This window comes from Athene noctua, chromosome 3 (genome assembly GCF_965140245.1).
Source record: "Athene noctua chromosome 3, bAthNoc1.hap1.1, whole genome shotgun sequence".
NCBI lineage: Eukaryota > Metazoa > Chordata > Aves > Strigiformes > Strigidae > Athene > Athene noctua.
In genome coordinates this window covers 72650450-72665699 of record NC_134039.1, presented here as the reverse complement: position 1 = coordinate 72665699, position 15250 = coordinate 72650450, and the positions used below count along the sequence as shown (strand labels likewise).

Below are 15250 nucleotides of genomic sequence, written 5' to 3'. Positions count from 1 at the left end.
TTAATATGCCAAATATTGAATTCATATTTTTGGGTTCTCTCATTTAAATAGCATAGATACAAGTTTTTCAATGACAGTAACACTATGTCTTCAAGGTACTGATATAATTAATTCACGTTATCTCAAAAAGAAGTGGGGAAAACATAATCTTTCACATTAGTTACACCATTGCAACTGACCCATTATGTACTGAAAACCTTTCCTGAAGTATCATTTCACTACTGTTCTTGACAATTTGTGAGCTTATTACATTTCATACTTCCATCCAAAGCTCACAATATTCGACATTTAGACAGGAGGACTAGATACATTTCCCTGGAACTGTCAGACAAATCTCATTGTTGGAATATGTCCTGAATAGTGATTCACCCACAAATTAAAGCTCTCAATTCAATATAACAGCATCTAATACAAGACATGGATTAATTCTTCTAAGATCACATAATAAAAAAGGCAATCAGAAATTCACTTTATGTCATTACAATGAGAATTAATCATGCTTTTCAATTCAAAACTATCATAGGCCTCATAAATTTGCTGGAGTTTAAATCTGGTGCCAAAATTCCAGTGCATGAACAGTGTTTTCTCTCCACTAGAAGAATGTGATTCCAGGAAATATTCCCTCTCTCCTTCTCCACCCTGTTCTCCCCTACTTTGTTAAATTATTCAGTGAGTTAAATTTAGCTATGTCAGATAAGAGGATGGGTGGACAAAAAAACCCAACAATGCAGATACCCAAAACCACACAATTATGTCAGTAAACACAAGTAAACATCCTAACAGAGATACAGCTCACATCTGTTTTCTTGCTACTAGAACATATTTCATTTGGGGAACTTGTATAAATTAAATGAGAAAAAAAATGGTTTTGGTTGGTGTAAGGTACATTTCTCCTTAAGAATACATATGACAAGCCAACCAAACAAATGCCTTCTTCCATAAAGGAGGTCTTAATTTTTTTAAATTCCCTAAGAAGAAGCCAGAATTATTGCTCCCCTAGAACAATGTCCTTCTTTCTTGCAACATGTTATATATATTTTTTTCCTTGTCACTAGGTAGACAGGGGCACAATCAACGGAAAACTTGTTTAGTCCAGCCTCTTTCTGCCTTTTCCTAGTCAACCGTTAAGTATAAACCAAAAGGTTCAGAAAAAAATCCTGTCTCCATGCATACTCAGAGAAAACTAAGAACCAATCCTTCTCATCCAAATGTTTTATCATTGCAATATTTTTTTTTATATCCTTTGCATTTCTACTTTTCTTAACAATTTCACTGATTGAGCCAAGATGTTCCAATACAGTCTCTGGATCAGTTATAATACACCTAAGCCTTTCAGATTCTGGGCAAAATACGCCATTCATATTGCTTATCATCTAAATAACCCACTAAAAACAGCTTATTTAAATCTTCATTCCTCTGATCAAGCATGATGAACACTTTTTCTTCTACAAATGACATTATGAAAATTCCTTGTATAAAGTAATTGCTGTTTGTCTATTCTACCTGGTGTTCTAGCATTTTCTTTCCTCATACTCTTAACTGCAACAAGATTTGCAAATCAAGAAGAAACATTAATAAATTAGAGATTGTTTTTAGACAGTAAAAATATAAACCAAGATCAGAGCACATTTAATTGTAATCTCAGGAGGAGGTATCCTGGAAGATCTGTGAAGTCATGTCATGACAGAATTACACTTTCAAAACTGTATCACCAAAACCAAACAGCAGACTATTTTCTATTGACTATCATATATCAGATGCACCATAAACCCAGAAAAAAAGAAAACATGAAAAAACTCATCTGCCACAATATCATAAATAGTCACAATGATGGGATGGATGCGCAGAAAGTTGAGATCTATTTTAAACCTCAGTAATTACAAACTAGTTTTTAAACATGCTCAGAGGAAAGGATCAGCTCTTTTGCAGAAAATTTGGAAGACAAAAATAAATTTTCTAGAGTGGTGTGAGAAGTACATGGTCTGTTTTCTCACAGTCTGCCTCTTTAAACTCAAAACATCTCCCAAATAATCTATTTCAACCCATTCTAGATGGGTAGCTAGTGGATCGGGTATTTAATAAGCAGGTATTAATTCTGAATATCCACTAAAAGTAGAAAATTGAAAAGATCTATATGGGTGACTGCAAAAGATTAAGCTACCAGAGCAGCATTAAAGAACACAACAGTAGCTGAGGATGTAAGTAAAGCAGAATTTAGAATCTTGCACCTGCAAATCACAAGTTCAAATATAAATTGGATTGAAGGATGATGAGAGATAAATTGTTTGACTCAGTTTCAGTCCAAATGGAAAGTGGGCATTTATTAAAATCTGTGTAATGTGTACCACTGACTATCTTATCTGAAGCCACAGGAAGGAGACCTGTGATTGAAAAGGTCTGAGAGAAGAGAAATTCATCTTTAAAAATGATTCCTATAGAATAGAGACAGAGCACAATGACAGGATAATGCACTGAGCCATACAAGTTTTGTGGGCAATACTAAAAATAATTTAAGAACAACTGCAGCAGAGCTGACTTTCCATTATATATATTTTGATGCTAATCTTACGTAATGCATTTGGTGCTGATCAGCATTACAAAGATCAGTGCTCTAAAAATATCTGAACATGACAGATAGATAGATGCTCCTCAGCCTGTATCTCCATCCATTAGATTCACTAAAAATAGAATATTAAATTACAGAAGGGATTGGTTGCACGGGCATCCAAAAAGGTGTCATCTGACTTGGCTCAAAGAAATATTTGGCTACCTGAAGAAAGTGCTGAACTCCTGAAAAGAGTTAATATCCTAGAGTTTTCTTGCACCCATCCAGCAGTACCTGGAGTTGCCATCTAGCCACAATGCCACAGACAGCTGTGCTCTTTTCAAGGGCTAAAACTCTGGTAGAAACACCAAACGCTATCTGAAAATAAGACAAGTACGGCTGACAAGCATTACAGATAGAATATGTTTAGGAAAGCATATCTTTTGAAGCTCTGGCAATCTAAGAAAATCTTAAAACAAAAAGCAATGTTACTGTAGAAGAAATCAGCATCTCCTAACTTTTGCCTTAGAGATGTATTTACATCAGAAGTAAGTATGAATTCCAGATGCAAGAAAAAAATTACTCCAATCTGTCAGCATTTTAAGTTTCCTCTTGCACAGATTTTGCATGTCGCTCTCATTCAGTCTCATATATATTGGCTACACCATAGCAATCAAACAGTGCCAGGAAAGGTTCCTGGGTCTAGCACGTGGTCATCTGTACTGCTAATCTGTTAGGGCACTCATTAGCAAGTTTTTTAGCCTGGGCCAACAACTACTCTCCCAAATACTCTCCAGCCTCAGGAGACTATCCCTGAAAGGGCACCGGCAGGCAGCCATGTGCTTTGGGGAAGGAGAGCCCCTATCAGCCATGAGGCAGGCTGGCCACAGTGCCCAGGAATGCTCCCAGGAACCTTCTGCTGACTAATATAGACATTACTGTTACATCTCATATTGGAGACTGAAAGAGTTCACAGCTAGGATGGCAAATTAAGTCCTGAGTGTCAGCCATAAACCTTTACTGACCTTGTACTCTCAGCTGAGAGAGGCGGACATTAACATAAACATCAGTGTGGAGCAATTTAATACACAGCCTTTCTGCAGCAAAACAAGACACGTTTTGCTGATCCTTGAAGTGCTGCCAACACTAATCAAAACAAGCCTCGATGATACAAATTTGCCTTCAAACAGATAAGACCAAGCTCATTTACTTACATTTACTGTTCTGAGGACAGTTATATGTTTTTCTTTCCACACCCATGCTCTGTTTCAAAAGTAAATCCAGACCATTTGGGGACAAACAGTGAGTGATCGGGATATATAAGCATTTGACTGAAGGAGGGGTTAAAACAATAACTAATTGCTACGTTTTTCTACTTCTCATGCTCCTTTTTGTTATTTACTTTCTTAATCAATAATGCACTAAAAACATGTCATCAAGTACATGTTACTCACCATTATGACAGATAATAATACTTTAAAATAACACAGTCCCAGTTACACTATTTAGTACCAGTTATTTGAAAAGTAGATCTCAGGAAACCGCCAGAACAAATAAAGTTTAGAAATAATGTATATTAGTTTTAATCACAGAATTTTTAAGTCAGAGTCACTTTACATTTAAACATTAATCCAATTAAAGATTCAGAATTGTTTTACAACATCTGAAATCCACTTTCACTATTGCATTGAAAAACAATGTCAGGCTAAATCAAAGCTTCCCAGTTATTTCTCAAGAACCTTTCTGTACTTGGATAGGTACTTACATATTATGGCTCATATTACTGCTCTAGTACTCTGCAACTGGTGCACATTCTAAAACCATGTATAATATTACGTAACTCAGATATTTAGTTAAGTAAATGTAAATAAATCTCAACACACTACTGAGATCCAGGATAGTGAGAAAGGGGCTGCCTACTCTCTATCCCAGATATCAGCTGATGTTGACTTTTCCCTCGAAACAACCCAGAACCTAAAAACCTCATTCACCAAAGAAAATCCATACAAATTTCTTGGTGTCCTGAGTGTACAGTGGTCCATTGGTTTTGGGATCAGAATAGAAAGTCCTCTCTCATTTTGCCTTTTGGTGTGTCTGGTATCAGAGATCTTCAATATGCGAATCAAGGTCCTGCCCTCTGAGGATATGGGACAACTATTTCAGGCTTGGTGTGGGGACTCTAATTTTTGAGGTGCTTATGCCTTCTCTTTAATCTTTAATCTCAAAATTCACTTCTGTTACTCGGTCGTTAGCATCTTAACTTTGAAATATATAAAATACACTGTCACCTTATGTTTTCTTAAGGCTGGAGAAGAATTCTTCAAAATGCCAGGAAGGACTGTGTTCTCAGTACAGTGCTTAAAAACTTCCAAGTGGCTTATACTAGGCAAACCTGATAATCAGAAATTCCCACAAGCACTGTCCTGATAAGAAGCCAAGCCTCTACCATGAGTTGTGGGCAAAGGATAGATTAGTAGCTCTCCCAGAGCACTGGCCACAGCCTGTATTTTGGGTCTTCACCCCATTCATCAACTTTGGTTAAGATGTATGACACAAGTCCAACCACATTTAGTTAAGGGAATAAAAAAACAATTCAAATTCTCTATTTCCTTCCTCCCTCATTACACCCACTCTCCTTCTCCATCTTCTGAGTGCTTCCTCTTTATGATTGCTTACAAGTCTGACAGTGGGAAAGATCTCCATTATATCATCTGCCTGCAGCGTCTTGTCTGCTGGAAAGATCCCTTTTTTTAGACAAACTTTTCTGAAACATATTACTCCATAAAAATACAATATTCCATATTTAGGAACCTCTCCAATTATAGGCAATCACACTCCCACTGATTTTAGCCTTATCTACCGTAACCTTAGGATAAATCTGCCTGGAGTAATATGGCCATGCAGATTCTTGCTTTGCCTGTACTTCAAGTAGACATGAACTTGTTCTGCTTGAGCTCCAGGCTGAGTGAGAGTGTTGCGCTCAGCAAGGTGCCAAGGCTGAGCTGGTCACCCTGGCTTGGAGTGGAGCTAATTTGTGCCCTACCACCTGGAAGCACAGCAAAGTAAGTTTGTGATTGCCTCAATCATGTAAGCATACCATTACATATCCACATATAAAAATGTTTTTTAAGATAGTTTGATCCACCAGAAGTTGCCAGCACAATCACCCCCACCTGCTCTGAAAAGCAAGTAGGCAACCTGATTTTTGCAATCCTGCTTCTGCAAATTACTCCTTGCTTGTTTATTGGCCAAAATATACCAGGCCACTTTGTCTCTGACAGTGATGCCTTATGGTGGGAGGAGGCAGCAAGACACAGCCTCCACAAGACAACAGGAAGGATTGCTGTAGGACTCTGATTGCAATTAATAAAGATAGTCTAACAGGATGACTATAACTCTAGGGAGGAAACTAGTAGAGGTCTCCAGGTTCAAAAAGTAGGAGAATCGCATCTTCTCTGAACAACTGCATTTTCATGTTCACAGCACAACACATTTCATCTATGTGCACTTGGTGGGTGTGTTAGTGTATTTCAATCCACCCACATGCCAAGCTGAACAGAAATAGCACAAAAGTAAAAGTACATACAGTACTTACATTTCTACTCACAATATGTGAGGTAACTGAAATCATAACTCTAAAAGTAGAAAGAATGCAATGAAAGCCCCAACAATAAATAGTTTGAAATAGTCCTGTGCTGGGAAGGGAATAAACTATATGACTAAATATGGCTCTTCCCTCTTCAATCTCTATAAGGACAATGGATATTGCAATGGATCTTGCAAAAGTGCACATCTTGCAAACTTTAAGAGCTTTTAACCCTCAGTGTTTCATGACATCTCTCGACAAGACACCCAGTTCTAAGTATCAGTAAGAGAAAGAGCTCTATCAACAGGCAAACCAAAGCATGGTGATTGCAAAGTTGCAACAAAGAGATTTTTATTTATGAGAGAAATCACAACATTTCAAGTGCATTTAAAATTCAGCTCAGTAAATGACAAAATTACAGGTAATCAACTGGGGAAATACAGTTTTGTCTCACTTCCAATCAACAGGTGACTATAATTTTCATTTTCATAAACATAAACTAAATCTGATTTAAAGTAGCATATGAACAAAACCAAACATGAATTTAAAAGACTTCTGCAATCAATCAGGCCTCTTATCAATCAAGCCTCTTTTCCAAAAGTAAATAACCAAAATCTGCTCACTTCTTATTGTGGAAGTTTACTGCAGAGTATTATCCTAGAGCGGTGGTCTTCAAAGTGGGGTGCGTGTACCACAGGCTTTATGCAAGACAATCCATTGGGGTGTAGGAAGAAAATATCACAACTTCAATAGTACAGGTATATAATTCATAACTAAATATACATATAAGAGGGGTGCATGCTGAAAAAGTATTGCTGACAGGGATGCATGACCAATGAAGTTTAGAGACTACTGCCCTACAGGATCCTGCCATGCAATTACTGCTGCTATATCAAAGGTGTCTAATGAAGATGGTGAGATACAAGCTCTCAACTATCAGTTATAAAAATGGGTAAAAATTTCTCTAGAAGGCAGATTTGTGAGCTCCTATCTTTTGTTAAGCAGTGTGGATTCTCAAAAAAATTCCAGATTACTCAACTTTTTCTTTATTTTCAAGAAATGCAACTTACTGGTTTCTCATTAATCTCTTCCCTCCACTGTACTTATTGTGAGCATTTGACAAAAGAGCTATGTTTCCTTATGTGGCCAGTTAAACAAGAGCACAACATCTCATATGTGTCAATCAAGATAAGTAACTTAAGGTATTTGCAAATGAGAATGGATGACACCTCTGGAAAACTCTTAAATCAAGGAGAAAACAATGTTCCTTTTTTATCTGGGCTATCTCACTTGTATGAAAGAGTGGCTAGTGAACAAACTCTGGCTCAGTAAGTAGCCATTACATTAAAAAGTAAGCAATGGATTACAATGTGCAAATGCAGGTGAGGAAGATTTTGCTCTTATCCAAAAAGTGATGATCAGATTTGCTAATCTCTCTTCCAATCTGGAATAAGAAGGATGTAGAAATAGTGACTAAATGGAAATCTTGCTGTTTCTGTAATCATTATGAAGATGTTTGGGTTGTCTGATTTAGGGAAAATGTGAATAAGAAGAGACAAAATAATAATGGCACAGAGAAAATGTACCAAGGACCCTTCCTCAGCATCACCTACAAAACACAGGATGGGTGGTGAAGTTGAAAGGTAATACACTTAAATGAACAGAAATATTTTTTTTCATTTAGTGCAATGTATAATTATCCCTTCAAACTCTGTATAGTAAGAACGTCTGCAATTACACTGAGTGAAATTAGGGCAATAACTCTGAAGGCTTAATGGCATACACCAATCACATCAGGCATCAGCAAGGGGTTAGCTAAAGATTGACCCAATAGCAGAATAGATCTACCTACTGCTCACAGGTTATTTATGTCTCATTTCAAATTGTTTGAACTGGTTAATACAAGAATAGGTCTCAGGCACAGCAGCAGCTAAGTTCTTGGTGTGGAAGAAGCTGAAAACCAAAAGTCAGTGGTGTATGAAGTCGCAAGTAACAGAAATGTTTTGGATTCACAGGAAGATGCTGCTTTTTCTTACTTGTTTTTGCTTGAGTACTATATGTACAGATTGTTAAATGTTGCTTTTACTCAAAGGCAAAATCAAAGGTAAAGTCTTGAATAACATTTTTGTTATTTGTCCTATCTAAAGCTAACTGAAGAAACAGCGATGAAATCTTAGTCAATTGCAATCCTTTTTTTTTTGTAAAATTGAGCAAATAAAATCCCTGACATCAGAATGTCTCAAGATTTTTAGAAGTGCACGTTTCAGTTTTTCACCATTCACATCTACCTGCAATATTACAACATTAAAAAAAAATTTCTGTTGACTCTTAAAAGCTCCCCCCAATCTTCTTTCACTGAGAATTCTGAGATTATTTTGTTTACTTTTATTTTGGAAGAGAACACGATTGTGAATTCCTCCAGGAAATTGAATTTACATCTTTAGCACTGCTCTACTATAGCTACCAGAAATGAACCATCTGAGTGGAAACGTTACATGGTCACCCTTCTCAGCTTCAGAAAGCTATCATTGGAGGCTGGATTGCAAGACTGAATGAAGACTGCACTCTTGGCTACACCACTAAAACATAATGAAACAGTGCTGTCTGACATAGCTCCTGTTCTACACATGGTACACATTTCAGGCTCAATCTGTCTGCCCAAAAATAGGTACCAAAAAAACGTTAAGATGTTCTAGATTATATCCAGAGGGGCTGGCAAGCATGGCACAGGACAATGAGAGAGCCATGCCCTTCTGGAGAGGCAGCTGGAGGTTAGGCATGGTATTTTAGTGAAGTCTTGACAAAAAGCAGGCCTTGGGAGGGATATAAGAAACTGCTTGGGAGGCAACTGGGCACTCTTTTATCAAGGCTTCGCTGCTAGCCCAGGGGCCATGCAGGGCTGACAGGCCAATGTCGACTTGCTCTTCTCCCACGAAAAAATGGCACTATACACCTATGCCTTGGCAACTGTGTTGAGCCTGTCCAGTTTTTAATTTTGTAACATGCATATTGGTAAAGAAAGAAAAAACAAAGTTAAAAGACGTAGCTGTGGAATACACAGTTGATAATGGTTTATAATTTGCAGGTATATCCCTGAAGGACATTCATGTTCATTCCACCAGTTTGACTAATCCTGTCACTTAGTTTTTCAAAGTTTCATGTTTTATTTTCAGTTGTCAAATTCAAGAAGTTCAAGGTCTCAGATTCCCTCTTTACTCCTACATTCTTCTAGTTTAAGGTCAGCTAACACAAAGCCACAAATCATATACTTGTCAGCTTATTGCTACATATGCTTTTTTCCAGGGTTTCTTAAGAATTTATCAGCTGGCTGATCACAAAATGATGTATGCTCCTGAACAAGCCCCTGGCCAGATTCAAACATTAACAAAGATGATGAGCACAACAGACCCTGGTGCTTTCACAGTTACAGCTGATTTTTTTTTTTCCCAGTTGAATGCCACTATTTGACACTATGCTCCATGATAAATAGAGACACAAGTGTAGTATTTTTCACTTTAATGACTCTCACAACCTACTAGAAATCCTGATTTCTTTCATGAGCAAATTTCACTCTGAAATTATGAAGCCATGATTCAGTGTCTTTAAAGGAATACCCAATTTAAGCACTATACTCTAAATATATAGCAAAATAGTGTAAACACATATTATTATTATTTTAAAATTTTAAATAATCTTTACGGCTTTCATGACTGCTTCACTTATGTTCCTCTTAGAAGGATACATAGTATGTATTGTTATATATGACATATATATGTATGTTGGCATACACTAGTATGCCAACTTCCAATACAATTCATCCAACATAGTAAACAAGGTATGTATTACTGAATTTCAGAGGTAAACAGAACCCATACTAATTTAATTGCTGCAATGTTTTGCAGCCAATTGTTACAAAAAATTGGTAGCAAGTATCTCTCTTTAAATGAGCCAAGTAAATTAATGTCACCAGTGCCTGAGTTTGCTTTCAGAATTAACATTTTTTAAGTGAAAATCTTGTTTATAAATACAAGTAGCCAATAATTTCTTGTGGGTCTGCAAAAAAATTTTTTTGCAATAATTATTTTTTATTTTAACTAATAATTAAAATAATTAATTGTAAAAACTAAGCTTTATCTCTTCATAAGAAAGGCATTAAAATTTCAGCAACAGACTTAATGAGAAACTTGCTGATCTTAAAAATTTTTTTTTTGTATGTCAACAACAATTCACACTGGCTTTTTGGGGATCCTTCCTCTATTCAGTTGACTGGAAGTATTTGACAAATGCAAACAAATCAAGGGTCAGTTAAATATATGGCAAGTAATAAATATATGGAAAAAATGCCCAAGTTTTGTTGCAAATTGTGAAAAAATATATTTGAATAGTACAGATTTTAATACCATAAAGACAATGTATCATGTAACTGATAGTAAACCAAATGTTGGAAAATATTAAACTGAATTGATCTGTCTTAATTTTACTTAACAACAACAAAAATTTTGATTTTTAAAAAAATTAATATGGTAAATTCAATTTGGAGTTATACAGACAAATTTTATTGCTAACAACAGCCTATGTTTATCTGAATGCAGAAGTTAACTGAAAATGTTTCCAAATACCATGGAAAGCCAATTTGAAGGTTTTGTCTATCTAGATTACTGTTATGTCATAAATCTACAAAAACCCAGAACATTGTACATAGAAAACCATAAGTTTTTAGAAATTTAAAATTACTTACAAGCTGCTCAGACTTTACACCATAGAGCTGAATAGTCTTGGCCACATTTTTTGCCACAGCTAAACTCAGGTCTGGATCAACAGCTGCCACATTTAGCTCACTGGAAGCAAAGGTTACAAATCTTAGTTAACAACTAAACAGTGTTGTATTTCATTGATAAAGAATTAACTATGAACATGTAGTTAAGTGGCATGTCAGTTTAGAGAGAGTAACACATATAACCAAGTCTTTCTAAGCACCGTAATTCAGTTTACAATTGAAAAAGTCATTTGGGAATTTTACCTGCAGTGTTCCTATTCTAGTAAAAATGAGCAAAGTTTAGGAATGACACTTCAGAATGAAATCACTATTAGTAAGCCATTCAAAAATATTGACTGCAATTAACTACATTCAAGCTTTGGCAGCAGCCTTCAAACATTACAGGTGAATATACAGTCATTCAACTCTGGAATTACAGGAGCTGTGCAGAAATACCCAGGGGACGCCTTAGCTTGACACAACTAATAAGCTGTGTTTTAGGCAATCCTTTATAGTAATAGAGGCCCCAAAGGAACGAATGACAGGGAACAAATGGAAGAAGTAAAAGACTTCTAAATCACTTCCAGTATTTCTTGTTCATGGAACCCCCAGATGTTCATCTGTTGGGGCTACATTCATAAATGCACTACTAAAAGCACAAGGACCGTCATCTTACTAGTGACGAGATTAACTTCTCCCAAGAACTGGAGAGACACTAGGCACCCTGACATAGGAATAACCTTCTCCAAGAACTCTGTAGGGCTCCAAACATCCTTAGCTAAAGGTCACGCTGAAAAACTCAGCTGAAATTTTGTGATTTTCATTTGTTAAACCTTCTCCTCTGCAAGGAGCAAAATAACATCAATAACTACACCAATAGGCATGTTCTGAGCATGTACAACTCCCACTAACAAGTACAGTGTCAGTATTTAATATTACACACACACACTCACATACACATACTGTGAATAATGCCCATCATTTTCAGACTGTATTAAACAGAGTAGTCCTTACCAAAACCTTATGAGGGAAAAAGCACTATTGGTAATTTAAGCATCTCATTTTACAAATTCCACCCGGAATAGTCATCTTTATCTATTATCTTGCTGTTTCAATCTAACAGAATATTTATATCAGGTATTATCACTTGCAGGCAAGCAACTATCATCTTCCCTTTGACACAGTCAGAATAATTAAGATACCAGATATTTGCAACGTGTGAAGTTTCTCTTCCTAATGTTCTATTAGCTTAAACAGTAAAATTTAAATTAAAATGTCAGTTATTCCAGAAAAGCAAAATACAGAAAATAAATAATAAAAAGTATAATGAATTCTAAATAATAATAGAGAGGTGATTATGCCACTGTATTCAGCCTTGATGCAGCCTCACCTTTAGAATTGTGGGCAGTTCTGGGTCCCACAATTTAAGAAGGATGTTAAGTTATTCGAATGTGTCCAGAGGAGGGCAGCAAAGCTGGTGAAAGGGCTGGAAGGCATGTCCTATGATGAGTGGCTAAGGATTTTGGGCTTGTCTAGTTGGGAGAAAAGGACACTGAGGGGTGACCTCATTGCTCTCTACATCTTCCTGAGGATGGGAAGTGGAGAGTGAGGTGCTGAACTCTTCTCCCTGGTATCCAGTGAGAGAACAAATGGGAATGGTTCAAAGCTGCACCAGGAGAGGTTTAGACTGGACATTAGGAGGTATTTTTTTATTGCAGGGGTGGTCAAAACACTGGAAAAGCCTTCCTACAGAGGTGGCCGATGCCCCAAGCCTGTCAATGTTTAAGAAGCATTTGGAAAATGCCTTTCGTAACACGCTTTAGCTTTTGGTTAGCCCTGAAGTGGCCAGGCAGTTGGACTAGATGACCACTGTAGGTCTCTTCCAACTGAAATTATTCTATTCTATTCTATTCTATTCTATTCTATTCTATTCTATTCCCTGATTTAATTTTTACACTAACTAGTTTTACAACTAAAGAGTAATCAACCTTTTACTGCTAAGGAATTCTCATTTCTAAAATTGGAGCTTACAAGAAAAAACGTGTTGAAGATTACATTTTAAAATGTTTTATGTGTGCATACCTGGCTATAGTTTTAATGATGCTGTCAAGCTCGTCAGAAGAAGGAGGATTTCGACCTCCAGGAGGGAAGACAAGATTGATGGGGTCAAAGAGTCGAGATAAGGATTTTGACAAATAAGCAGCTTCATATTGTTGCAGTGAATCTTTCAAGGCCTTCTCTGGACTGTGGGTATAAGACAAAATTACTACGCTTTAAATTAAATTAAAACACTAGAGTTGAATCTTTTCAGACGATACAAATTTCACAGTATTGAACCTGTTTTTTCTTTCTGCTCTTTAAATATATGCACTTGAAAAGATTTTAATAGTGTATAACACCTTGTTTTTCACTTGAACCGTGTAACTAGTCAGGGAGCAATTCTGTGTAGTTCAATACAGTTCTTGGCACTTTCTGTAAGACCTGTGTGGAACCCCTAATTCATTGTTCTTGATTGTTCTTGAAACAAACAGTGCTAAAAACATCTGCAAAATATCAGCAAGATGTCCAGAACTGCAATGAAAGACCTTTTTATATTCACGTATTTCATTAGCAAATAGTTTGTACTCAATGATATATTAAAAAAAAAAAAAAGATCTCCTGGTATACATATGCATATAGGAACCTTCAAGTAGAAATACTCTTGTTAAATTTACACTTAATAAGCTTCTCTCTTCAGTATTTCTACTTGTGAAAATGAGTAAGCACTAGCTCTCAAACATTTTACCTCATTGTCAGGAGTCTGGTGAACTTACTTTGCTTCCATTGAAGTCAATGATAAGTCTTCCACTGACAGATGAGGAACATATTTAAGCCAATACAAATCTCATGAAAAATAATCATTTTATCTTACATAAGTCTAGAAGTCCTAATAGACTTGATGAGCCTGTTTCAGGTTGATCTTTCTGATATCTACCACTCAGATCATGTTTATTCTACAATGTATAAACATTAAAACTGTGAATCATAACAAACTGAACATTTGTCATACTCTAATGATTGTGGTATCATTAAGAGAAAACTACTGCTATAATTGCAACACATACAAATCTGAATTTCCATCATTTGATTTTTTTTCACTGGAAGAGACAAAAAGATAAAACTAGTTTCAGAATCAAGGACTTTGTGAAAGACGAGAAAATCCAGCACTGTTAATTATATAACCTAACGAAAATTCTACAGCTCTAAAATAGTATTAAAGCAATAAATGCAAGAGGGGAAAAAAAAAAAAACAAACAACCTTTAAAATTTTCCTCCTCTGATAATTTGAATGAATGACACTGACTTCTTTAAAATATTCTGTTTTCTTGCAGGGTGCAAAGCTTTACATTTTATTGCCTTAGAGTTCATAATACATACTCATAATCCTGAGTTTTTTGCATGAATATGTCCTGTGTATCTTCTTCCATTTGTTGTAGTTCAGCAAAGAGATCAGTAGTTCCACTTGTGTTAAAATTCCTCTGAATATTTTGACTATATTGTTGCAGGCGCTTCCACAAGTCATTATAAAGCCTCAGTAGTTTAGGGTATTCTCCTTCAAAAGCTTGTTTCAAAAACATAGAGGCTGCAAAATAAAGCAGTAAGCAACATGCATTGCTAAGTTCAAACTAATTTTTTTATTCATATAATCCCTGTATCCTTGCATTTATATTAATGAATGCAATAGAATGTTATCCTATCTTTAATATTAACAATATAATATTTATACTTAATTTCAGAGTGTCATGAGCTATCACATTAAATGCAGTTGACAAAAGGACATATCTAAAGCACCTGTATAAAATCCACAACTGGAAGACCGGATGTGGAAAATTTATTTTATACAATAAAGATACTAATCATGGTTGTAAAACATTTGGTATCAAACTGAATTATTACTATTATAATTCATTTAAGGTCAAAGTGTGACTAGAACTCTCTAAATCTAGAGATTTTCTAACAATAGCTTGATGGGGGAAAAGTGTAGGGCTGTGCAACTTTGAAGATAGCCATTTACAACAGAAAAAGATAAATTCTATGAGCTAAAGTCTCAAGAAATCTGAGGGAAGCATATGCTTTTACACATACTTCTTAAAACAATGCAGTTGTTAATGTTAATTAAAAAAATGCAGTTCCTAAACTTGTCAAATAAAGACAGACAAAGCCAGCAGAAAAATTAGCATTATTTTCAGCCCTGAAAGACTTGCCACAAGTAACAGGAAATGAAACAAATGTACAAGTGCTTTAGCAACTGATGTTAATCTTGATCTAACATCGCTCATATTTTATGGATTTCCCATTACTTTAAGAGATTAACACTGTTCCG

General features: G+C 35.9%; 1 protein-coding gene across 1 annotated transcript in view; it reads right to left on the bottom strand.

The window, feature by feature from the left end:
* COG5 (component of oligomeric golgi complex 5) overlaps positions 1-15250 on the bottom strand; it is a 197631-nt gene that overhangs the window by 33991 nt on the left and 148390 nt on the right. Inside the window, exons 12-14 of the mRNA XM_074903321.1 lie at positions 14305-14509; positions 12970-13131; positions 10870-10969 (exon numbers count right to left, since the gene is read on the bottom strand). Coding sequence (XP_074759422.1) covers positions 10870-10969; positions 12970-13131; positions 14305-14509 — 467 coding nt within the window. The remainder of the gene's footprint in view (positions 1-10869; positions 10970-12969; positions 13132-14304; positions 14510-15250) is intronic.